Consider the following 25,156-nt stretch of genomic DNA (forward strand, 5'->3'; position numbering starts at 1 on the left):
GGAAAACCAACCTGACATCCCACCCTGATGTCAGGGGTGGGGGATGGGGATGACCAAGGGAAGGTTACAGGGGGCACAGTGGGGGGCGGGGGAGGCTACAGGAGCCAGCAGAGGGATGGTCCTTGCTGATGCAGAGGGAGGGGCAGGGTTACCGCTCCAGGGGAATTGGCAGGCAGTTTCCAGGGTGTCGTTCAGATAAGCTGGGGCTTGGGATGCAGGTCCCTGGCTCTCTGGGAGAGACGCCGTGGCTTGGTCGGTGCTGTCTACCAGGGTTTACTTCAAGCTTTCCAGGCACTCAGACTGGGAATGTGGAGTGACCACTCCTGCCCGCCTCCCACTCTGTCCTCCTCATTGACTCCCTCCCCATGCCTCTCCCAGCTCCCCCAGGCCCCTGGGGGGTCCTCCAGCACACACTGTGCCCCTCTGCCTGGGACACCCTTCCCCATGTCGCTGGCTCATTTGTTGGCTCACTGCACACAGCTTCTGTCCCACTGTCACTTCATCCAAGAGAACTTTGCATGTGAAATATCGCACATCCAGCCCCTTATTTTCTCCACAGTGCTCATCACCATCTGACCCATGGCACATTTATTAGTGAACTTGTCTGCCTCCTCCAGCATAATGTACACCCCATGATGGCCAGGACTATGCTCCTGCCAGTATCCTCAGAGTCCAGCCAAATGTCTAGCACCTGAGCATGGAGCTGCTCAACAAAAACTGTGTGAATGAGTGAGTGAGTGAGTCAACTGCCAAACCCCATCTGCTGGTAGGTGAAAGACACTAACTAACATACTGAATTGGCTCCAGAACCAACCAGGACTGAGTACTTATGGCCTAATGAAGGTACTAGCTGCTGGAACAGGGAGAAGGAGCTGAGCGTAGAGAAGGCAGCAGTTCAGCCTGGGACTCCCCTGGATCTGCTCCAAATATCCATCTAGGGATGTTTTTGTTAAGAGGCTCTTGTATACTAAAAGCTTCCTCTTGGTTCTGTGATCCGAATCCCTGATGGTGGGACTTCAGGCACGTGCCCAGCAGGAGAGAAGGTGTGGAGCTGTTTGGCTTACCCAAACCACGCCCCTTAAATCACCTCATGCCTACTTAGAAGGCTAACTCTAATAGCAGCTAAAAGTCCATTTATGCAGGCAAGCCATTAGAGAGATTTGAGAATTTAGGTCATAGTTCCAGGAGCATCATCCAGATAAATGACAGCATGCAGTCAGGGCTTGGATAGAGTTCTTGCCCACAGGTCTGGGTTTCTTCCCTCTGGTGCTTAAAATCACTGCCTGGCAGAGGACACAGCCAGCAGGGGATCATTACCGAACCCTTCTTGACATGAAATGCAAGAATATCCAGGCACTGCCTAGAAGCCCATGGTCATAATGCTTGCCTGATCTACTGGCTGAATCCATTGAAAGGAATTATGTCAGTACCAAGAACACCTTTTTCCAGTTTCTGTCCACGAAATTCAAAGTGTTAGTCGCTCAATCATATCCAACTCTTTGTGACCCCATGGACTGTAGCTCGCCAGGCTCTTCTGTCCATGGAATTCCTCAGGCAAGAATACTGGTGTGTGTTACTTGCTTAGTCATGTCTGACTCTTTGCGATCCCATGAACTGTAGCCTGCCAGCCTTCTCTGTCCATGTAATTCTCCAGGCAAGAATATTGGAATGGATTGCCATTTCCTTCTCCAAAGAATAGTGGAGTAGGTTGCTATTTCCTTCTCCAGGGGATCTTTCTGACCCAGGGGTCAAACTCAGGTCTCCTGCATTGCAGGCAGATTCTTTATCTTCTGAACCAACAGGGAAGCCCCTTCCATCCAGATGTGAAGAGAAAAGGCAAACGCCTCTCTATGTGCCAGTGCCCAGAAACAAGCAGAAACCTCACCCACAGTGGTGGCCAACATCTGAGTTTTTCAGGAGTCTCTTTGAAGAAGCAATGATATTCTTCTGAGGAGGGTGGGGAGTGGTGGTGATAATATGGAAGGGGGAAAAGAAAACAGCTCAGAAAGTGAGGATTGTGTAAGAGGCTGTCCCCTGGGGGCATGTCTCTGCTTCCTATCCATCCCCTCCTGCTGCACCCCAGGCCACTGGTTTCTTCCTCCAGCATGACTAGTTGCAGCAAAAGCCCATTCCCAAAGAGATGCATCTGCACTTGAAGAGGATTTGACCTATGCCTGGAGAAGTACTCTAACCTATGTGTACCTCAGGGTGGTTATCAATTCCCACTGTAACCAGAAAGGGCACGGAGTCCGAAGCTTAGCTCTCCCAATTAGCTGTGTGACCAGGACAAGCTTTTCAACCTCTCTAATCAGTTTTTTCCCACTCCAGTGTTCTTGCCTGGAGAATCCCAGGGACGGGGGAGCCTGGTGGGCTGCCGTCTATGGGGTCGCACAGACTCGGACGTGACTGAAGCAACTTAGCAGCAGCAGCAGCAGCAATCAGTTTTTTCATTTGAACCTAAGGTAACTTTACGTCCATGGGGCCATCTGGATGAAACATGACTAAGTGCAATTTAATCCATTACTTTGGTCCAATACTTCAGCCACCTGATGCAAAGAACTGACTCATTGAAAAAGACCGTGATGCTGGGAAAGATTGAAGGCAGGAGAAGAGGACGACAGAGAATGAGATGGTTGGATGGCATCACTGACTCAATGGACATGAGTTTGAGCAAGCTCTGGGAGTTGGTGATGGACAGGGAAACCTGGCGTGCTGCACTCCATGGGGTCGCAAAGAGTCAGACACAGCTGAGTGACTGAACTGAACTGAAATGCAATTTAATACATAGAGGATCTAGAAAATGCCCGTGAGCTAATGGGTGCTCAATAAACACACTTTTCCTGTTGAAATGCCTCATTGTTTAACTTACTAAATGATGTTATATTACTTTGCAGTGGATTATTATTTTTTTTAACTTCCAGTCTAGATGGTCCCTTTTAGTTTCTTGTAGTTTTCTTTTAGATAATGTAAGATATGTTTTATCTTACCATTTTATTTTGCTTACAATTTTGTGGGCTTCCCAGATGGTGCTAGTCACCTGCCAGCCAATTCAAGAGACATGAGAGATACAGGTTCAGTACCTGGGCCAGGAAGATCCCCTGAAGGAGGGCATGGGAACCCATGCCAGTATTCTTGCCTGGAGAATTCCACGGTCAGAGGAGCCTAGGGGGCTACAATTCATGGGATCACAGAGTCGGACAACTGAAGTGACTTAGCATGCATGCACACAAGATATGTTTGGTTTTTAATAAAGTTATAATAAAGCTTTATGTTGGAACTAGCGCAATCTAATAACACTCTCAAATTCTAAGGTGATTTGAGGGACATTCATTCTTGCATTAATTCATTTATGGCCCAACTGCATCAAAACACTTGTTCCAAAAGTATTTTTAAGGGGCTTACAAAAATAGATACAGAAGGATACAAAGAAATAAGATAGTTACAGGTTGGTCACAGAATTAGTCCTGAGCTTCCTAGAAGCCAAAGCAAAGAGGAAAAGGTGAGCAAAAATAAGATTCACAGTGTCTGTAAGATACCAACTGCTCCCAAGAAACACAACCTTTCCTGCACTAAGCTCTAAGTGACCTCGATCCCATCTCAACAGTATCTTCACAGAGCAGCTGCCTCTGATCCTGTCTGTTGGTACAAACCAGGGCACCACACCTGAGGGCTACTCAAAAACAATCCAACCAAGGTAGGCTTTCTGTTGGTTGGGCTTGATTCAGGGGTGGGATTTTACTGACAGGAATCAATGAAATGTATATCTCTTACAGTTACTACAGATGCATAACAAATTACCCCCAAATTTACTGACTTACAACTACCATTTTATTTTCCTTACAATTTTGTGGGCCAGAAATTTGGCCAGACTGTAACATCTTTGGATAATACAATCTGCTATAATACCTTTTATGCAATCACCCATAAATACTGTATCTGCAACTAAGCCTTGAAGAGAATTAAGTAGATCTAAAGGGCTTGCAGGGTGTCCTTCTGATGTCAAACATCAAGGAAGAAGGTCTTGGCTTATATACAGCAGGTTCGAGAGACACAGTGAACATACACTGAATGAAGCAACATATTCTTGGTCCCCATGTATATTATTCTGCTCAGTCTCCACAACAAGATATCATAGACTGGGTGCTTAAACAAAAGAAATGCTATTTACTCACAGTCTGGAGGCTAGAAGTCTGAGATCAAAGTGCCAGCATGGTCAGGTTCTGATGAGAGGTTTTCTCTTGAATTGCAGGTAGCCACCTTCTCACTTCCCTGGTAGCTCAGCTGGTAAAGAATCCTCCTGCAATGCAGAAGACCCCAGTTCAATTCCTGGGTCAGGAAGATCCCCTGGAGAAGGGATAGGCTACCCACTCCAGTATTCTTGGGCTTCCCTGGTGGCTCAGATAGTAAAGAATCCACCTGCAATGTGGGAGACCTGGGTTTGATCCCTGGGTTGGGAAGATCCCCTGGAGGAGGGCATGGCAACCCAGTCCAGTATTCTTGCCTGGAGACCCCCCATGGACAGAGCAGCCTGGCGGGGGACAGTCCATGGGATCACGACTGAGCAATGAAGCACAGCCCAGCACAGTACCTTCTCACTGTGTGTTCATATGACCCTTTCTTTGTGTGAGCTCATGGACAGAGAGAGTCCACTTCTATCTCTTCCTATAAAGACACTAATCCCATTATAAGGGCCCACCTTCATAACCTCGTCTAACCCTAGTCACCTCCCAAAGAACTCATCTCCAAATACTTTCACATTACAATTTTGGGCTTCCACATATGAATGGGAGCACAAACATTCAGTTCAGAATACCATGGCTACAGATACGCCTGCATTCAGTGGGAAACAATGTCAATTCCTGAATATGTCCAAATATCTGGAGTCTTTAATCAAGTAGACAAATCATCCACATATGTGAGTTTTTCACTTTTTTTCCAAGTTAGTCTTATAGTTAAAACTCAAGCCAGAGACTATGGCACAGATATAAATAGAGCATCATTATATATAATTTGGAAAGGATTTCACTGGTGTACATCTGTAAGCAGTTCAGGAACACTTTCAAGCTGTGTTTACATGATATCAAACATCTGGATGAAAACTGAAAAAAATAATCAATTTGGATTGGAAACAAAACAGAAGTACAAATCTCAGTGCACTAGCTCTTGGAATACTGAACACAGTATTCCCATACCCCAAGAATGAGACAATGGTGTACAAGAAGGGCTATTAGAATGACCAGGCAGTGGGGAGGGGCTTCTGTGGGAAGGCATACTTTATTTTTTTATTTTAATTTTAATTTTTTATATTATGAAACTATGATAGCACATTTACAGGAGACTTGGAAACTACAGAACAAGGTTACATATACTTCCACTATATATTACAATGATTTTTTTTAAGTAGATAAAATAAGAGTTTTAGTTGGAGTTTTAACATCAAACCATTCACCTCTTACCTCTTACACTGAGGTAAGACCCAAGCACACTGTTTACACGGTCTGGGGGACAGAGCCAAAGGAGAAACTGTAGGTCAGTGAATATGCAGAGACCCAGGGTATGCTGAGTGCCGAGTTACAGACAAGCTTCATCCCCCTCCTCGTCTTGTGGCGGGAGAAAGGGGCTTGGTCAGGACAGGTTCGGGCATTAGCAGGGAAGTGGTGGATATGTTCAAGGCATGCAAGATGACAAGCTGAAGGTCCTCAGAACTGGCATCTGAAGAGGGCTGAGGCAGGCACCCCTGACTTATTTAAACTCACACATCAAGTTCATGACAAAAATCCAGGTGTCTTCACTCTGACATGCCAGAAATTACCCAACACTTAGTGGTCCAGAAGCAAAGCCAAGAAGATGTGGGTTCCAGGAACACCAGGGATTGCTGGCCCAAAGTTCCCATGAGGGCAATTCTAGGGACAAGGGCCTAAGGCCAAGCCAGAGAGTCAAAACCTCTAGCTGTCAGAGCAAGGCATCCCGGCTGGCCGGAAGGAGGCAGGCCTTCTGCCAGGGGAAGAAGGAAAGGGGCCAACATATCAGCAAGTAGAGAGTCAGAGAAATTAAGGCAGGAAGCAGAAAGAGACTGAAATGGGGTGCACTGGGACAAACCATCATTGCTGATACTCTGGCAAGTTCTTTGTTTTGACACATATTCAAGGCTCTCCTGGGCATAGGGAACAGAGCAGGATGGTGAAGACACAAGCTCTCAGATGAAAAAGAGTGACGGTTGAGGGAGCCTGAGCTCTGGCTTGGGTACAAGGGGATTTATTTGTGCAAGGCTGGAGGAAGTGTGTTGTGCAGCATTCAAGACACAGGTAAAGAGCTGGGAGGAGGGAGACTGTGGATTTGGAAATGAAAGAATAAAATCAATAGATTTGTGGAAGAAATAACATTAGAATTTGACAGAACTGTGAACACCAAAGTGGAAGTAAGACCAAAAAAAAAAAAAAAAAAAATCACAGAACTAATTTGAAGACAAATGTGGGGAACTGGGAGGCTGTTGGCACCTTAGGTAACTGTGGAGATTTTGGAAAGATGTGATTTCTGGAACTGAGAGTTAGTGTTGCTCTGACCCACCATCCAATCCTCTCTAGGAGAGGAGAGCACGATGGGGTTAGGATTCTGGTGTCCAAGGCTGCCTCTTTTCTCTGGACCACTACCTGTTCCTGCTAACTCTTAAAGCACTATCGCCCGGACCAAGGAAGGAGATGGGTGTCCCCTGCGCTTGCTTCCTGGGACAGAAATCCAATACTTGATCCTTGGACTTATCAACTTCATCAAGAGAAATTAAAGTATGAATTATAGGAATGTGCAGGGTAAAGTGAGTTCCTGGATTCTTGATAAGTATGTGACTTGACAAAATCCACATTGGAAGAAAGTAACACAAAATTTGGAAGGATAGAAGAATATAATTAAGCCAACTGGAAATATGTTATCAACGTGTCTGTTTGGGGGTAGGATTAGTTCATTTGAACAGGGTCACAGTGACTCAAATATTATATTGTAATGATGTTATCCTGAAAGAGCTTCAGTAAATCTAATCACTCATGAACGTCCAGATAACAAACATTTGGAAAGATCTAAAAACCAGCTAAGATTGATACTGACAGCCAAAAGAGAAAGTTGTTGAAACAATGGAAATTCCCATGGGATGATACATATTAATAGTTTGGCCTAGAATAAATATTACATTCTTGGCTAGGGGAGGATTTCCCATCTATGCTATAGTGTTTGAGGTGTGAAGATGATCACATCCAAAACTGAGAGACCAGGGAAGTGATCTGGGATAAGCCCAGGGGGCCTGCCAAGGAATAACATTAATTTATGGCTTTCCTCAGAGAATGATCAAAGGTTTATGGCAACCAGGAATCAGATCCAGGGCTTGAAAGATTCCTCTCTTAGAAGTGTTGATGGCTTCAACCAGGATGACTGGACACAAAAGGGAGAGACCAATTTAAGGGCCCCATGCCAAGAGAAGACTTGGTGGGAAGGAAAAATGTTGGCTAGAGTGGAGAGAAGAATGGAAAATCTGAGAATCCAGGAAAAAGGGGAGTGGAGGAGAAAGAAGGAAAGGGGAAGGAGCCGAAGGCAGTTGTTGATGAGATAAAGAAATTTTTAAAAGGGCTTAGTCAACTCCTACTTTGATAATTCCATTCCAAGTGGAGATGGGCTACTGAAACCCTGGTAAGCAGGAGTTGAAAAGAAGGGAAAGACAGCACTGGGAAGAGATTTGGGAACTGAAGGCAGAAGCAGATTGAAAACTGGATGAAGTGAATGACAGTAATAAACAATAATAAACATGCCCATAAACAAGCATGACGGTATAAGTATCTTGAACTCAGAACCTTGAACTGAGACCTGGGTTCTTGCCCCACTCTGTCCCTAAAGTTGGGAAAGCCACTCCATCTTTCTGAACCTGTTTCTTTACATCTAAAGTGATGGGGTTAGACTAGGTGGCCTTGAGCATTCCTTTCCTTTTCTACAGCCCTCAATTCAACATAGACATTATGAAATCAGAGACTTATATAAATGGAATCTTCCAGATTGGAATGTGTATTTAGCTTTTCTAAGTACAAAATGCTTTGAAGGGAGGGAAAAAATGTTCCACTCAACACTTAGCGAGCAGTATTTGTTCTGTAAAATAATTAGTGAGTGTTATTGAACAAGGTTGTCACATAATCACAAGAGAATTTTTTAAAAAAATGCTTTAGGAGACTCAATTTTCCCTCCCATAGATCAAAAGAGTGACTAATAGAAACCATGGGTGGATGGTTAATAAAAATCTTATAGGAGGAGACAGACAACATGAAATGAAAAGAGTGTTGATCTCAGGTCAGGAGCCTTGACTTCTAATCCCAACTCTGAAAAGATATAATTTCTAACAGAATAATGCAGAGGACCAGTCACAGGGGGATGGAAGAGCTGAGAAGTCAGAGGGCAGTATGGCAGGCTGTAGTGTTTGTGCTCAGTCATGTCCGACTCTTTGTGACCCCATAGACTGTAGCCCGCCAGTCTCCTTTGTCCATAAAATTGTCCAGGGAAGAGCAGGTTGCCATTTCCTATTCCAGGGGATCTTTACCACCTAGGGATTAAACCCACATCTCTTGTGTCTCCTGCTTGGCAGATGGATTCTTTACCACTAGCACCACTGGGGGAACCCCAAGGAAGCCTAGATATTAACAACAGCAGGAAGCCACTGCCATCCTGGGCTGGAGGGAAAAAATAGAGAGGGTGTTATTACTGGAACCCAGAGGCCATGGTCACCTGATGGAAGCTGGAACTACAGTTGGTCCATTAGTGGGAGCTGGAGCCACGGAGGAGATACAGCAATGGTCACAGGACTGAGGGAAGGAGGGCTGGAGAGAATATCCCAGCTCTTTCTTGCCCTGTCCTCCAGTCTTCTGCCAGTGCTTCACATTGCTAGATCCAGCTAGCAACTAGCTCACATCACAGGATGGCAAATGCAGCCTGCAACGGTCAGCTCTTCCTCCATACAGAGCAGAGAAAGTTCAAGGATGGATCTGAGGACATGCAGGCCAGGAATGGCCCTAAATACAAATTCTACTTTCTTATAACACTGATCTGTAGTGTTATAGATCAGTGTATAACATATAATACTGTGTATAACTTATAACAGTGTATAACTTATAACACTGATCTCTAGTTCTCTATCGGCCTAGCATCTAGGTCTTTACACATCTGAGGACACCCATCCTGTTATGTCTTGTTTTCTTTCTTTCCCAAGCCTGACATTCAAACTTCCTTATACAGAATATTTCCCAAACCTCCCTCACTGTTCTGGTATCCCTACTTCTGGGAGCTCCCTGGGATGTGATACCAGATGTTCACAAGACCCATGGTGACCCTAACACCAGCTCAGAAACAGAGGACTAATCCCACCCTTCTCAGAGCAATGCAGCAGTCATTCCCCTGCTGACTCATGTGGAGTCTATGGACTATCAAGACCCATCTACTTTTTTACTATGTGATTTCAAGTCTTTCCTGACCTGTCTTAGCAGGGTAACCACACATTTGATAAGCACAACCAAATTCATCCTCCAAAGCGCCGGATTAAAAAGAAGAGGAGGAGGAGGAAGAAAAAGAAGAATAGAATAGACCAGAAACAAGGACAGAGCTCTGTGTCACTCCACCGGAGATCTCCCTTTAAGTTAACTCAGAACTATGAATCAAGCCTCACTGGGTAGTGCTGCTCAACCAACCAGTTCTAGATCCACCTAACAGCAAAAGAATTATGCAAGACTTGATCAAATTCTTTACTTATATCACAACATATAACATCCGTGGCAGTCAGCTCTCTTCACTTCAAGCACAGAGTGCTTAACTAATACTTGCTGCCTCTAAGTTAAATAAAATTATCTTGATTCACCTAATGATACTGTTTAAAGAAAGTTAACATGGTTATCTTAATGGGACATCATAATGAGCCCATGTTGGCTGCTGGTGATCACCACTTTCTTCTTTAAACACATATAAACCTACTTGTTCCAGACTTTTTCTAAAGAGTGGCCAAAAAGGCCTGTTATGGATCTGTGATTCTTGAAATCGACTCCTTTCTTACTTTAGAAAACTGGGGCAACATTGCCCCTATACAGTCTTTGGGTACACGCTTATCTTCCTAAACTGGAAGGATTCTAGCTGCTGCTTGAGTTTCATGGGTCTTGAGCCCACCCTTCTCCCCAGTAGGAATAAATTGACCCTTTCCTCACCAGGAAAGATCCAGGAAGATGGGAAGACATACAGAACAGCAAAATCAGTCAATTAGGGTGCCCATATACAAGCCTTGCGGATGGGTATAAGAACAGCTCCAATACAGCACCCTCACATCCTGCAGCCCCCAGACAGAATGCCACAGGGGGCCCAAGATACCATATGTAATCAGGTGGACTCCCAGTGGGGCCGAACCTATGATCCTGGTCCTTCTGTTTAAAAGGCTTACAAGCAGCCCCATAGGAAGCTGAGCCAAAACACAACAGAGATTGGGGCCATGGAGTTTTCCTCTTTATCTCTCTTTCTCTTCCCTCTTTTTCAACTTCCCTCTCCCTCTGAATCTGTGCTTTAGAGTCACTATCATTGCATTAGCTGCTCAGGAAGCTGTCCTGTAGGCAGCTCATGAGGGCAGAACTAAAAGCCTGGGAGAACAGCCTAATGCCCAAATGACCAGCCTCTTCCACCCGTGACTCCCCACAGGCGTCTGGACATGGATGGGCCTGTGCAGAGGACACAGTGCCCACCAAAAAATGCAGAAGGATGTTTTCTATTCCTCACCTCAACCCATAAAAATGCCCTCTGGGCTCAATCAATGCTTGATAAATTCAAGAATGAACTCAACTAACCCATCCTCTGCCAAGACAGATCGTGCTCATTAAAATTCTTGATAACCTTAATGTTTCAGGATAGATACAGCTATTATTTTGTTAGCTATAATTTTCTGTCTTGTTTTTTCCTCCTAAGAACAATGGAGGCTGCTGAAGGTTGATAGACACTGATTAAAGACATGTGCAAAGATTTCAACATGAAGATATTCACTGATGCTGTTTTAGCAGAAAACTGGAAACAACCTGTATACCCAACAATAGAGGATGTTTAAATACTTATGGTACACCCATATAAAAGAATATTGTGCAGCTTTTAAAAATCATATTGTCAGATGGAGTGATGTTCAACACTGTTTAAAGGAAAAAGCACGTTACAAAAGCAGACTGCTATACACACAAAGAAGGAAATTTTTCAAAAGATATGCTAATAGTTACTGCCACTGGTGGACTTATGAATGGATTTTAAAATCTTCTTTTGCTTGTAAGTTTTTCCCATTTTTTTCTACAGTGATGTGCATTGCTTTTGAAATAAGGCAAGGTAGGATGGGTAACAATAAAAATTATTTTGTTAGCCAGGGAAAAAAAAAGGAAAATCCCCCTCTTTCAAGGCTGTCTTCCAGCATCTTGTTCTGCCAGATGGATAGGAAGCAAGCTCAAACCCCACTGGTCCAGCTTGCTGAGAGCCCCATGGAGGTCACCTTGGCTCTGGGCAGAAGCTTCCTTGGTGCCAGCAACCACCTCGAGACAAGTTATTAAAAATGAAGCTGTCCCAGGCAAGATCTGATTCCAAAGTACCAAGGGCCACTTCTGCCCAAAGAAATGGCAGTTCCAGAACTCTGTGAATTTTTGAAGCAGAACAGCAGCCCTAGCTTTGGAGAGGAACCTCCCTCCCTCACTCCTCCCGGCTGCCTGCCGAAGGTTGCAGACGGCTCCCTTTCCATCCCACAAGAGGAGACAGGCAGATGAGTCATAGCACTGGCTTGGATTAAAGGAATATTATCGTGTTAGAAGAAATGGATCTATCTTATTATCCATTTCTTTTCACCTTACAAATAAATATGCTTTTCCCACCAGACAAAGTTCCTTAAAAGACACCGATTTCATTAGCTGAAGCTAAGAAATGACCAATAAGAGTTAGAAATGTTCGTTTCTGAAGAGTAGCCAAGCTGAAAAGATGTAGTGGAAACACTGAGGAAAGTGGTTTATAAGTCTAGATTCAAGTCTGCAAAGTGATGCCATTCTTCTAAAAATATACAGAGGAACCACGGAAGTCCTTTCCCCTTTTCTAAGAGCTTTCTCTTTCTTTCTTTTAAAGAAACACACTAGGATTGGTTTGTATATCTGAGATTCACCCACCTCAGACTTCCCCTTTTTTGTCGGGATGATGGTCAGCCGATACTATTTTAAGGACTTCCTTCTCTTATACAGATTTTTCCACACTGGGAGGACAGATAAGGTATGTTCCACTAATGTTCCTCATTAAACCCACATGCGTGCCAGCAGTCACTTCCCTTTGTCTTGCTATCCCATGACAACAGATTGCATATCATAGGAAATTGGAATGGAGATTTTATTTGGTTTGGATCTCTCTTCTCCATTGTTTAATTCCACATTCAGTTTTTCATTCTACATCTGCCTCCTTTTGTAGACGTATACTACGATTAAATACAGGGATGGCTAAACTAGTTGGTGTTGCTTATTGACAACTCACCTCATAGACTTCTCAGGAGCACTCTGATCAGCCCTCTCCCTCCCCAGGGTTGCAAAGAGTCAGACATGACTGAGCACACACACACACACACACACACACACATCCTCTGCCCTTGGAATCCTATCTCTGGTCTAAAATGTACTACGTATTCAGTAAAGAGCTGATGACTGATGGACATATCTCTGTTGTTAATTGCACTCCCAGTACTTTGTTTACTGTTGATCAAGTTCCAATAGTGAGTTACCCTGTTTGCACTAAGATGTGTAGATGTCTCAGTGGTATTTCTGTCTTCAACCCAGATCGATCACCTGTCCATTAAAACAAACAAGAAAAACAAAAAGAGCTTCCACCAAGTGCCAGAAAAGTAGGTCTAGGGAGACAGAGAAAGTTTCACATTTCCTATTGCTGAATTTAGGCATGGCCCTTAGAGGAAGCTGGATGACTTTTCAATCCAATATGCTCTGTTCTCTGATGCTATCATCCTTGTTTTTCCTTAAGGCTACAAAGCCATGATGCCAAACTTTTAAAATGACCCAGCTATTTGTTTTTTGAGTATCAACTTTTATCACTGTGACTGCTGTGAGTTTTTTTCTTTTCACTTAAAATTGTGATTTAAAATATTTTGTTTTTCTAAATGGGATCCATTAGATCTAAGAATGTTCTTTCCATTTATCAAACATGAACTGTGTGCCAGGCATTGGGTACTAACTAGCTTCCACAATCATTATTTCACTCACTCCCTAACAACCACCCGATGAAGGATGTGCCATCACCTGAGAAAACTAAGGGAAATTAAGCCATTTGCCCAAGATCTTACGTCTAGCGAGGGTTCTTTAGACCCTTCCAAGGAAATCCATCCAGCTCTTACTAGCTTAAGTCCATGAGTTTTGCCACCCAGAAAATGTTTTCTGAGAACCCAAAGGAGAACTATATTTGCACTCTGAAAAGTCCAGACCTCCTCCGAAAGAGGCAGACTCCAGGCAGTCAAGAGGCCAAACTCACTTGTGACACTAGCGGTCAGTAGAAAGTTCAGACATCAGGTCAGATTTCAAGGCCCAACTCACCCACATGCTGAGCCTGAGCCCAAAGGCTCAGAGACTGTTTCCACATCTCAAAACGGAGATAACAGTTTAAGTTAAATTTTTCGAAACTGCCAACTTTCAACCATTTTTGACCTCCAAAACATTTTTTTCAAATTCCTCACAGGGTCATTGTAGAGATTAAAATGAGAGCACACAGGAAACAATAAATGGCTCTTTTGGTCAGACTTCTCTCTTTCCAATTTCATTTCGCTCAGGTCAATAAAGTGTGTCCCTGTTCTCTGCCCACACTTTACATGTAGAGAAGCCGGCTTAAGGTTATGTAAGTGTTGGAGCTGACAATTCAGGAAGAAAATAAGACTGCGTGGATAATCAGGAGTTAACAACAAAGGAGCCCCTCAGGCCTTAGTGCTCCGTGCATTCACCCCCAGTTTAGTCTCAGTTACTAAATCAGTATAGACTGCTTCTCGCTGTCTCTTTTTTTCCTTTTAGAAAGTGGAAGGAGGAGGGTATTGAGGAAGTTTAGCACTCTGTGTTAAAGTAAAGGTTTTTAAATCCATTCTTGCCCGAGTCTGTGCCTGGAAATGGCTTGGCTCCTTGGCCAGCAGGAGGGGGAGTCCTGCCTTGGACCGCAGATAGGGCTCCAGACCACGGCCGCCCGCACCCACGCCAGGAGAAGAGCCACCGGCGTTAGTTTTACCTGCCGCACGCTGTTTACTTCCTCTCTAGGTGCCAGGCCCTGCTCTTGGCCCCTCGCACGCATGATTTATATACTCCCCTCACACCATCCGGGACAAAAGGGAACTCTCATTTTCCCCATTTTCCAAGTGAGGAAATAGGCACAGAGAAGTTAACAAGATCTCCGAACTGTGAAGTCAGACTAGAACCCGGGCAGCCCCAGCATTCCCACTCGGAACCTCTTCTTTTCCAACTTGGGTAGAGGAGCTTTTTCATTTAAGAATTCTCCAAACTTGGCCACCTCCAAGGGAAGGGGCTCAGCCTCGCCAACTCGCACGACCTCGCCCGGCTCCGCAAGTCCAGGGCTGCGGGTGCCAGACGCGGAGCGCGGGTGGAGGAGCGGCGCCTCCCCCGGGTATTTAACCCCAGTCTGGAGCCCGCGGGGCGCCGGACGCTCCTGCTCCTCCCAGCTCGCGGCTCCCCGCCCTCCTCCCGGCTCTCCCGGCGCGCCCCACCCTCCGCCCCGCGCTCGCCTCGCGCGCAGGCACCGGCCGGCGGGCGCGGGGAGCGGAGAGCGGGCCGCGCTGGCCTCTGCCGAGCCGCCCCCTGCCGCGGCCGCCGCGCATTGCCCGGCCGGAGTGCGACGCGGCTGGCTGAGTCCGGACGCCGGCCCCGGGTGTCCCGGGGACGGGCGGACGGCTGTGAACGCCAGTCGGCGGCATGGATTCAGATTCCGGCGAGCAGAGCGAGGGCGAGCCTGGGACCGCCGCAGGTACGAGGAGTCGGGGCAGCCCCGCCAGGAACACTGGGGCATCGAGGAGGGGAGGCCCGGGCGGGAAATCGCGAGTATTTCTCGGAGCTGCCGGGCGGGAGGCCGATCCCCAACAGTCCGATCCTTTCCAGGCCAGGACTGGGACGACTCTGCGCTCTGACTTTGCTTTGGGGTTTTCTCCCCATTGCATTTGGGCGCTGGAGGGAGAGTAGGTGCGTTTGAAGGTGGCTTTCCGCGCTGCAGGGCTCGGGTCGTCGGGCCGGGGCAGGGGGTGGGGAGGTGTTGGGCCGGGGGAGTGACAAGGTTCGGGAAATCTGTGTCCTGTAGTTTGCTGCAGTGAGGGTTGCAACACATCTGCTTTTTGAAATAACTTTCCAAGAGCCGGCCGGGTCCTCGAACCCCGGACTCCAGGGACGCTGCGGAACAGATGACCGGCTCCGAGGGCGTGACAGGACACTCGAGGAAGAAAATGCCCCCGCGGGTGGCCAGGCAGGACTCAAACCACAGCTCGCGGTTGCGATTCCCGAGGTTGCTAGATGAGCCGGTGCAGAAGCGTTGGCCCATCGCTGCCCTGCACACGCGGAGGAGGTCCCCCACGAAGGGTCCAGGGAGACAGACACGGTGGCGCGCGGGGGCCGAGCTTGGCCTTTAAGGGGAGCCGCCAGCTTTTCACAATCGATAGTTAATCGAAGCAATGGGTGGAATTAGCAATTAGGAAAAAATGAATGTCCTCCCCCGCTCTTCCTGATACTGAGCAACAGGAGAAAGCCACCCACAGCCTTGAGTTGACTTACCACTGGGCTCTGCCCACCTCCACTGGCCCGCTCCACCCACCGCCCACGGGTCCAGGGGCAGAAGACCTATGGCACTCGCAAGTACCCCGTGGCTCCCCGCGCTCCACGCCGCCCTGCAGGCTGGCCGTGGTCAGCAGACCTGTGACCAGAGAGCTGGGGTCCTCGGGTACAGATCCGAGGTCCCAGACTAGTTCCCACTCTTACCAGTGTCAGACAGGGTCCCCAGGGTGGGAACCAAGTGTCAGAAGACACCATCAGCCCAGGCATGCGTGTAGGAAAGACAGGCTCGGGAATCAGGCAAGTCAGCACCAGAAGCTGTGCCAAAGGCCCTGCATATATTATTCTCCTTCATCCTCACAGCACCTAGCATGGTGGTTACTATCTCCATATTCCAGAACTGGGTTAGGTGCCTTACCCATAAATCATAGCCAGGGCACAGCCAAGGGCGGAGTGACTGCCTTTCTGTTGCACCTCACAAAGCAGCTGTGGTAAATACCTACAGCTCGGTGGGAAGAGAGGAGGATGGAGGAGAAGCAAGGTGGCATTGTCAAGATGCCTGTGTGTGTGGACTCCTATCTCTGTGCAAGGGCCACCTGCTTTGTGTAGGTATGTGTGGACCTGATTAATAAACATGAGCTCTTCTCCAACCTGTATGTTCCCATGACTATGAAGCACCAAGCTTTTGTTTCACAGGTGGCTTGTGGATCTCTTCCCATCATTTAAAAGTTCCAGTGGGTGTTCTGTGTGTATCTAAGTATATCTCTAGAGTTCAGAAGGAGGAGGGGAGGTGGATACATTGACACTGAAACTTTACTCTCTCAAAATCTCAGGAACTAACATGCTCTCCGGGCTCCCACCCTCAGATCTTTTATGTCGGTTGATGGAGAAGGGGAGGAGGATAAGGAGGCTCTGAGAAAGAGGAGGGGGGGAGAAGGGGGGGGTGGCAGGAGACACTGAGAAGAGTTGGTACTTGGATGACAGGGGAGGAAAAGAGTTCTGAAGGGTCTGGTTGCTTCTCCCTGCAGCCTGCTCAGCAAGGAATATCCCTGGGGGTTCATGTCTGTTTGTGTGGAAGACCTCTACTAACAGCAGCCGAGCCGTGACTACCGAGGTTGGATGGATCCGGTGAAGAATAGGGCAGCCAGTTCTATGAGCTGTCACCATTTGTTTGTGCCTTACTGTTTTCTACAGTCATTCCTTCTTCCTCTGTGTGCTTGAATCTCACAAGTTGAACATTTATTTGAATGTCACAAGTCATTCTGCTAAATGGCATTCAGTCTCACTCATTACTTTCAATCTTAAAGTCTTCGTGACACCTTCAAAACTAAGTGTTAATTCATCATCTGGCTGTGGCTACATCCTATCAAAAGGAAACTCCTGTTGCAGCTTCAGATACAGGTTAAATTATCCGTAGGGGTGATCATTGTCCCTGTAAGTAACATGACATCTATCTGTGGACCTGTGCAAGCTGGGTGGGTTTGTAACTGAGGACAGCAGAGGAAGTGGGGCATCTTAGAGTATTAATGTGTGTATTTGTGTGTACCCACCTCACAGGGAGCTGAGAGGAGGGCTGCTTCCTCCTCAATGCCCTCTCCTTCCTGAACTTGTAGAAAAGCCCTGCTGCAAGATGGACCTTATTAAAGTCCTGAGCTTAGACTCTGAAATCAGAAAGACCTGGGTCTCAATCTCTACCCCCATGTGTTCTAAGTTGCTTCAGTCGTGTCCGACTCTTTGCAACCCCGTGGACCGTATATCCCACCAGGCTCCTCTGTCTATGGGATTCTCCAGGCAAGAATACTGATGTGGGTTGCCATTCCCTTCTCCAGGGGTTCTTCCCAACCCAGAGATCTAACCAGTATCTCTTACATCTCTTGCATTGGCAGGTGGGTTCTTTATCACTAGCGCCACCTGATGGGCAAGTTAACTTCCCCATCTGTAAAATGGGAATAACATTTTATAACATTTATAAAACATGTATAAAACATTTATAACATGTATAAAACATTTATAACATATATAAAACAATTAGTATTATTGTCATTATTATTACATTAATGTAATTGCCTGAGAAGATTTGTTTTGAATTTTCTCCTTTTCACTCTGTCTCATGTGTATGTGCACACACACACACAGATGTGTTTGTTTGGGAGAGGCTATTTTTAAGTTACCTCTTCTCATCCTCATCTTCCAGTTCAAGGCATAAAGACGGGTACCTTCAAAACTACTGCTTTCACCATCTGTCTCTTCTAGCTCTGGAGAAAGTTGCACAAAGTAGAGAACACCTTATCCAGTCTACCTTCTAACCTAGAGGTTAGCCATTTTTATGCCACTTCCGATAGAACAGGGGTTAATCCCCACACACGCTGGTTCACCTTTTCCCTTCAAGGTAACAGGAGACAGGGGAGATAGTCACTAGTCTGCTCTCCATTTTTGCCCATCTCATAACTTTCCTGGTCAAAAACTGGCAGAGGAGTGAGGAAATGTCTTTACTGTACCCCTTTCAAGAGCCTTTTCCAAAGATCTCTGCAGTGTCTGCCTTACTGCCTTACTGCTCTCTCATGGAGCAGTCCCTGCATCGGAAGGTCAAGGGGGGAGTGTGGACAAGATCTGTCCTAATCTGCATTTTCTATTTTTCAAGAAGCAGAGGATGGTGCTTCTATGTCATTCTGCTGTCTGAAGCTCTCCTTTGCCTCTCTGTAGTTTTATGGTTCTGTCTATGATTAGGAAAGAAACAGCGTTTATGGAACACTGGATTCTTTCCAGAGACCCAACTTGGCAGTCTCTCCTTTGAGAAACCCACCATCCATCTCTCAGAAATCTTAGAGCTTGGTATATTAACTCAGCAGACTGAAAGTCTTTCCTAAGAAGCAACAAGTGAGTAAACATTAGCAGTGTCAGTTTTTTTCCTTTCTGGCTTGTAAAACTGAGACGTCTACCCCAGCTGAAACAGACAAGCTCCCTCTACCCAGAGCTAGCGCCGAGCAGTCACACTGATGGAGCATCCCTGTGGCTGGGTAGGTGCCACAGAAAAGCATTTCCATGCGATGGAGTCGGGATGTGGTAAGGAAACCTCAAGATAATAAAAGAAGTAGGAAAACAGCAGGCTTCTGACGTTGCCCTCCCTGTCTTTCCCATTCCCTAGGTCCTAAGCTTGGTCCAGGTAGACAGAGTAGCAAAGTGGTGGGTAGGATTCAGTAGTTAGCCAGGAGGAGATAAGGTGTTCCAGAAGTCAGACACCATTGAGCAAAGGCACAGGTAAACAGGGAAGCACTGGGAGTGGAGGGCGTATACTAAGGTGTGCGTGTGTGTGCGCTAAGTCGCTTCAGTCGCGCCCGACTCTTTGTGACCCCACGGACTGTAGCCTGCCAGGCTACTCGTCTGTGGGATTCTCCAGGCAAGAATACTGGAGTGGGTTGCCATACCCTCCTCTGGGATACTAAGGTGTACTGGGAAATATAGATGAATGTACGAGAGCCACTTACTAGAGGGGGTCTTAATAACTTGGTCCTGATGGCGCTGAAGGAGCCCCAGTTGAGCTGATAGCAGAGCAGAGATGTCCCTGACTAAGAGCTCTGTTTACAGAAGCCACATCTGACAGACATGAAGTAGGGAGATGGCCTAGGCTTGGAGTCTCGGCTACCAGGGTGTGACCACACAGTCAGAGGGGATGGTATCCCTAAGCGAAGCAGAAGAGGAAGGATGCAAATGCCATTTCAGAGAAACAAACAACAGAAGTTGGTGACAGATTGTACAAAAGCAGTAAAAGGAGAGGGACAGTGGAAGGGGACTGGCGTGTTGAGTTGGACTAAGGCAGGGAAATGCAGGAGACAGGCTTCCCCACCCCACCAGCGCTTCCTTTCTTTCCATCAGATGCTTAATAGTGAGGGAAAGACCCTGATGACAGGAAAGATTAAAGGCAGGAGGAGAAGGGGATGACAGAGGACGAGATGGCTGGATGGCATCATCAACTCAACGGACATGAATTTGAGCAAGCTCCGGGAGATGGCGGAGGACAGGGAAGCCTGGCATGCTGCAGTCCATGGGGTCACAAAGAGTGGTAAATGACTTAGTGAGTGAATAACAACAAAGTTTTGCTTACAGACACCTCCCCCCACCCATAGTAAATTATGCTGGGACATTGGTTTTGGAGGATCATGAGGTTCTGGAGTTTGTTGATTCTTGTTGTTGGGTTATTTGTGGAGGCTATTCAGTAACCTTTGTCGCCTGACAAATTAACAATTAACGGACTGAACAACCACACAACCACGGGCAAGGACACCACCTGGGGATGATGAACTACTCGGCTATTAGTCATAGTCCCAGGTCTCATTCTTATTTGTGGACATTTTTAGGGGCTTTGGCCCCATCCACACAGTGGGCTGCTTTGAGGATCAGGACCTTGCCTCATGCTTTCATGTTTCCAAGGTTTTATGGACCTAGTAAATGAATGAGAAATTTGAGAAGCCTCCTGAGAGCCCTGCACTAACAGGCTAGATAGGCAGCCAAAAACCTGTCCTATAAAGTAGGACTGCCAACGCTTTCCTTCAGTGCTTTGCTTCAGTGTTTTAAGATCACTTGCACTATCTGGGACTCTGTGTTGGGAAGTATGGGGCCATGAAAAGAGATATAAGGCCATAGTCCATTCTGTCTCTAGGAGGGCTTGGGATCAGATGGGCAGATAGGACACAGGTACTGATGGCCACAGCTTAAGCCAGTGCAGGAAGACTCACACCATTGCCCCGAGGTTACATCCTGGCCACGTCTCTGTTTATATGTTCTCTCTTGACACCAGCCACTTTCCATTGTGTGTTTTACAGTTATTCCTGTACATGTCTCACATCTGGTATTGGCCTTGGCTCCCTAAGGGTAAAGACTGGGCCTTTTTCCTCTGTATCACCTCTCACCAACACCACCTGTGTGCCCTAAACACAGTGGTAGGTTACTGCCTGGCTGGCTGGCTGCTTGGATAGATGGATGGATCTACAAATTCTGGTATAAGTCAGTTCTCCAGGAAGCAGGCTCTGAGATGGAGGTTAGCATGCAGTGTGTATTGGGAGAGGGTCTTGGGATCAATACCTGGGGAAGACAAATAGAGGGGAGGGATGCCAGGCTGGGCAGAGGGCGGAGCTGAGCTGCAGAGCAGGCCCAACAACAAGTTGAAGGTGGAAAGCCCTACAGAACTGAGCTGAGCTAAGGGACGAGGCTTTTATATCCCCTGACATAATGATCAGTCATTAGATGCAGGCCATCCCTGCGTCTTGGACAAAGCTGTCCCCTTCAGCTGAGAGCTGTCTGCAGGCAGCACTTCCAGCAGCTTATGGAGTGCTTGGCCTTTCATTCCTGAAGGGGGACCTGGGTCGTACACCATGGCATCTACAACGGGTGGCCTCCATAGTTTTCCAGGAATGTTTCATGAGGGGTAGCAGCCCTGCCTATAGGCAGCTATGAATATTATCTGGACCTCATTAGAGCAATTTAGATAGCCAGATGAAACTAGCCATTCTAGATCTCACAGATCTGCACCCAGCTGTTCAACCCATACCACCCAATAGATACTGGTTCATCATCTGTTTTGTGTTCAGTATGTGGGGGGACTATGGTAGCAGACAGAAATGGGATTAGGGACCTTCCTGGTAGTCCAGTGGTTAAAATTCCACTTTCCAATGGAGGAAGTGTGGGTTGAATCCCTGGTAGGGAAACTAAGATCCATCCCACATGTCATAGGTTGTGGCCAAAAATTAAATAAAACTTGGTTTTTGTGGGTTTTTTTTTTTTTAAGAAATGGAATTAGATGTGGCCCTGCCCTCAAGAGACTTGCAGCCATAGGGAGAGAAAATGCCTATCCAAAATGAATCTGTAAAATTGACAGCATCAGCAATAAATAGTGGAGGATTCAGGAACTTCTCTGGTGGTCCAGTAGCTAAGACTCTGCACTCCCAATGCAGAAGGCCCAGATTCAATCCGTGGTTGGGGAACTAGATCCCACATGCCACAACTAAGACCCAGTGCAGCCAAATAAATTAATTGAAATAAATTTTTTAAATAGTGTCAGATTTGGAGCATGGGGCTTAATGGTTTGGGGTTCTGGTGGGAAGGCTTCATGGAGGAGATGGGCCTTGATGATAGCCTTGAAGGAGTGAAGGATTTCAATGGGAAGAATGAGCCAAGGGACACAGAGAAGGTGGGACAGAAAGGAGTCTGTGAGAAGCCTGGTGTAGCCCAGTAGGGCCCCCTTAGAGGGCTAAAAGGAGGAGAGGGTGGACATATTCATAATGTAAAACTGGGTGTTGTGGTGGTGTGGCCAATGTGTAAATTTCTGGAGATGGAGAGAAAATGTGTATGTGTATGTAAATATAAAGCTATTTTCTACATTATTTTTCTCTAAAAATATGGCACCTGCTTTTTTATTTGTCAGCAAAACCAAATTATAGTTACACTTTCCATTAGCACTTTTCTTTAATTGGTTCATTTTCCTCCAGAGTTACCATTGGCTCCCATCTGAATTCACATGTAAATCTCTGTAAAGACACTATATACATAATTTTGTTTTGTTTTTCAGTCACTTGGCTTCTAACTCTTACTGTAAAATGCCTGTGTAGGTGGGTGTTTGGGCTGTACTCTGTACAAGTATAGAAATAAAGGCTTGAGAAGAAGAATTTAGCAGATAAGTTCTCTGAGATAGCCCAATCTAAGAAAATATAAAGAGTAGTGAGTACCCTTTTCCCCAACATATATTACGACATGCCCCCAAAACATATTTTTTATACATCAGAAGTGCTCTTTTTAGGCAACAGCATAGCACAAATTCTGAAACTGCCTTAGAACAGTCTTCATGTTCATATTGGATTTCCTAAACATCATTGCCTGGGAATAAAATTGAGCTTGTTCATGGAAAATCTAGTGTGCAGACTATAAAAATGGAAGGCTTGGCCGCAAAGAAAGTGCTAGACACACCCTAATAGAAACCAGTATTTTGTAATTCAGTTCTCCAGGAAATAAAAAAGAGAGAGAGACACTTTGGTGGTGTCCAAATACTGGTTTAAACAGCTGAAAAACCACAGGAGCAGCCACTAGTTTCTAGATTGTCTTCTTGAAAGTAAAATATGCTTTCTGAGAAAATTTTCTAGCCTGGAAAGGAAGCATTTTGGTGATACACAGCTTTATGGAAACTCGCAGTTGATGTTTCTATCGTAGAGGCATCCAGTTTCATGTGCAGGAGGAAATTCTGTAAAGGGTTGTTCTGGTGAGCACACACATCCCGCATTCCTAATTTGGGGCCTGAGGGTTATGCTAGGAAGATATAACCAGATTTGGGGGGAATAATATGGGAGGGAAGTGAAGGGGGCCGTCTGCCTGGCAGGCCTCTGCAGCAGCTCTTCCCTACCACACTTGAGTCTGGTTCCTTGGTTTGCTTGGAATGACATTAAGAAAGTCAGGGAGAGAAGACTGGGGTTCAGGTCACAAGGTAGAGAAAGTAGATTTAAGAAGTTGTGGCATATACTAAACATACTAAACAAGATGAGAAATGGTCTTTGCCAGCCAGAGTCCAGTCCCAGAGGGCTGGTACTGAATGTAAAATAATAGTGATGTTTTGAATTTGTACTTAATTTTATATTATCTAAGCACATACAATGTATTTGAGACAAGGTTAACTATTTATATGGTATTTAAGATGCTTTTGAACTGTGGTGTTGGAGAAGACTTTTGAGAGTCCCTTGGACTGCAAGGAGATCCAACCAGTCCATCCTAAAGGAGATCAGTCCTGGGTGTTCATTGGAAGGACTGATGCTGAAGCTGAAACTCCAATACTTTGGCCAACTCATGTGAAGAGCTGACTCACTGGAAAAGACCCTGATGCTGGGAAAGACTGAGGGCAGGAGGAGAAGGGGATGACAGAAGATGAGATGGCTGGATGGCATACTGACTCAATGGACATGGGTCTGGGTGGACTCCGGGAGTTGGTGATGGACAGGGAGGCCTAGCGTGCTGCGGTTCATGGGGTCGCAGAGAGTCGGACACGACTGAGTGACTGAACTGAACTGAACTGAACTGAAAGACTTACACAGGCCTTATAGATTAGGTACTATAAATAGCCCCATTGTATAGGCCAGGAAACTGAGGAACGGGGAGGTTAAGTAAATTGCTCAGGGATGTTCAGTTTCTCAGTGGATATGGAGCCAGTCTAAACTCCAAACACGGTGCTCTTTACTGTGGTAAACTCTGTCATTAGGTCAGTAGATGCCACCAGGCTCCTTTACATCCGCCACCAGCTCCCACAGGGCCCTTGGACGCTAAGGTTCCTTCTTCAGGCTCCTACTGGTAGGTTAGGACATTCTACCTCCAGAAGGCCCAGTTTTAAGCTGCAGACATTTCCTGCAGTGGCCCAATAATACATGGGCAAGGAGGGGCTGTCATGGGTTCCAAAACAGGAGCTAGTAAGGGTTGGTTTAGGAGGGAAGAAGAGGAGAGCAGCACAAAGCAGCTGTCAGGGAGAGAAGGTCCTGGAAGGACCCTGCCACCATGTGTATGTCTAGGGACCTGGCAACGTGGTGGAAGAGGAGACAGAGAGGAGAGAGGGTTGAAAAGCAGCGTCAAGAGGGGTGCCAAACAAATGTTCCCTCGATGAGAGTGCGCTTAGGCATTTTTTGCACTCCAGTATTTAGAATCATTCTAGATATAGAATCACCAGGACATGGTGACCAGTTGGACTCAAGGGCAAGAAAAAACTCAAAGTTGAGACTATAGCACAATGACGAGATACTGAGCTGAACAACTTGGGTTTGGGTTTCTTACTTATTGCTTTTCAGTAACATTATTTTCCAACCAAAGGAATGCAAGCTCATGATAGAATATGCAAAAACAGTACAAAGAAGAAAATTAGATTGAGTCCCAAGAATAGATGGGCTTTTCCAAAAGAGTGTAGTCCAAAAGCCATCCTAAAAAATGCAAGAGACCTTTATTTAGAGAGGAAGGAAGTTTTGTAAGAGAACAAGAGCCCGGCTTCTGAAATGTTTAGTAAGAACATTGGCTACACTGCCAGACAGCATCAGCACCAGAGCTGGAAGCCAGATACTCTGGCTCTATTGCTCCGCAAAAACATATATAATTTTAAAAAAGGATCAGAGTTATTCTGGGTGTTGGGATATCAAAAGGACCACTTCCATGTCTCCTTTTGACACCTTCCACAGTGTTCTTGCCATCCCCCTCCCCTTTTCCTCTCCTGAGCTTTCTCCCTCCCAGCACAGCGCCCAAAAGTCAGACACCACAGGCCCACACCAGGCCCTTCCCATGTACCGGGCCCACTTCACCAGTCAGGAGAGCCCTACATGGAGCCC

The 25,156-nt window shown here is 46.3% G+C and overlaps 1 protein-coding gene across 1 annotated transcript in view; it reads left to right on the forward strand.

Annotated features, from left to right (window-relative positions):
• The first annotated feature begins 14,716 nt into the window (after positions 1–14,716).
• The window catches only part of TNFAIP8L3 (TNF alpha induced protein 8 like 3), a 42,131-nt gene continuing 31,691 nt past the window's right edge, over positions 14,717–25,156 (forward strand). Inside the window, exon 1 of the mRNA XM_043471996.1 lies at positions 14,717–15,027. Coding sequence (XP_043327931.1) covers positions 14,976–15,027 — 52 coding nt within the window. The 5' untranslated portion in view covers positions 14,717–14,975. The remainder of the gene's footprint in view (positions 15,028–25,156) is intronic.

The sequence above is a fragment of the Cervus canadensis genome, chromosome 6, assembly GCF_019320065.1.
Source record: "Cervus canadensis isolate Bull #8, Minnesota chromosome 6, ASM1932006v1, whole genome shotgun sequence".
In the NCBI taxonomy this organism is placed as follows: Eukaryota; Metazoa; Chordata; class Mammalia; order Artiodactyla; family Cervidae; genus Cervus; species Cervus canadensis.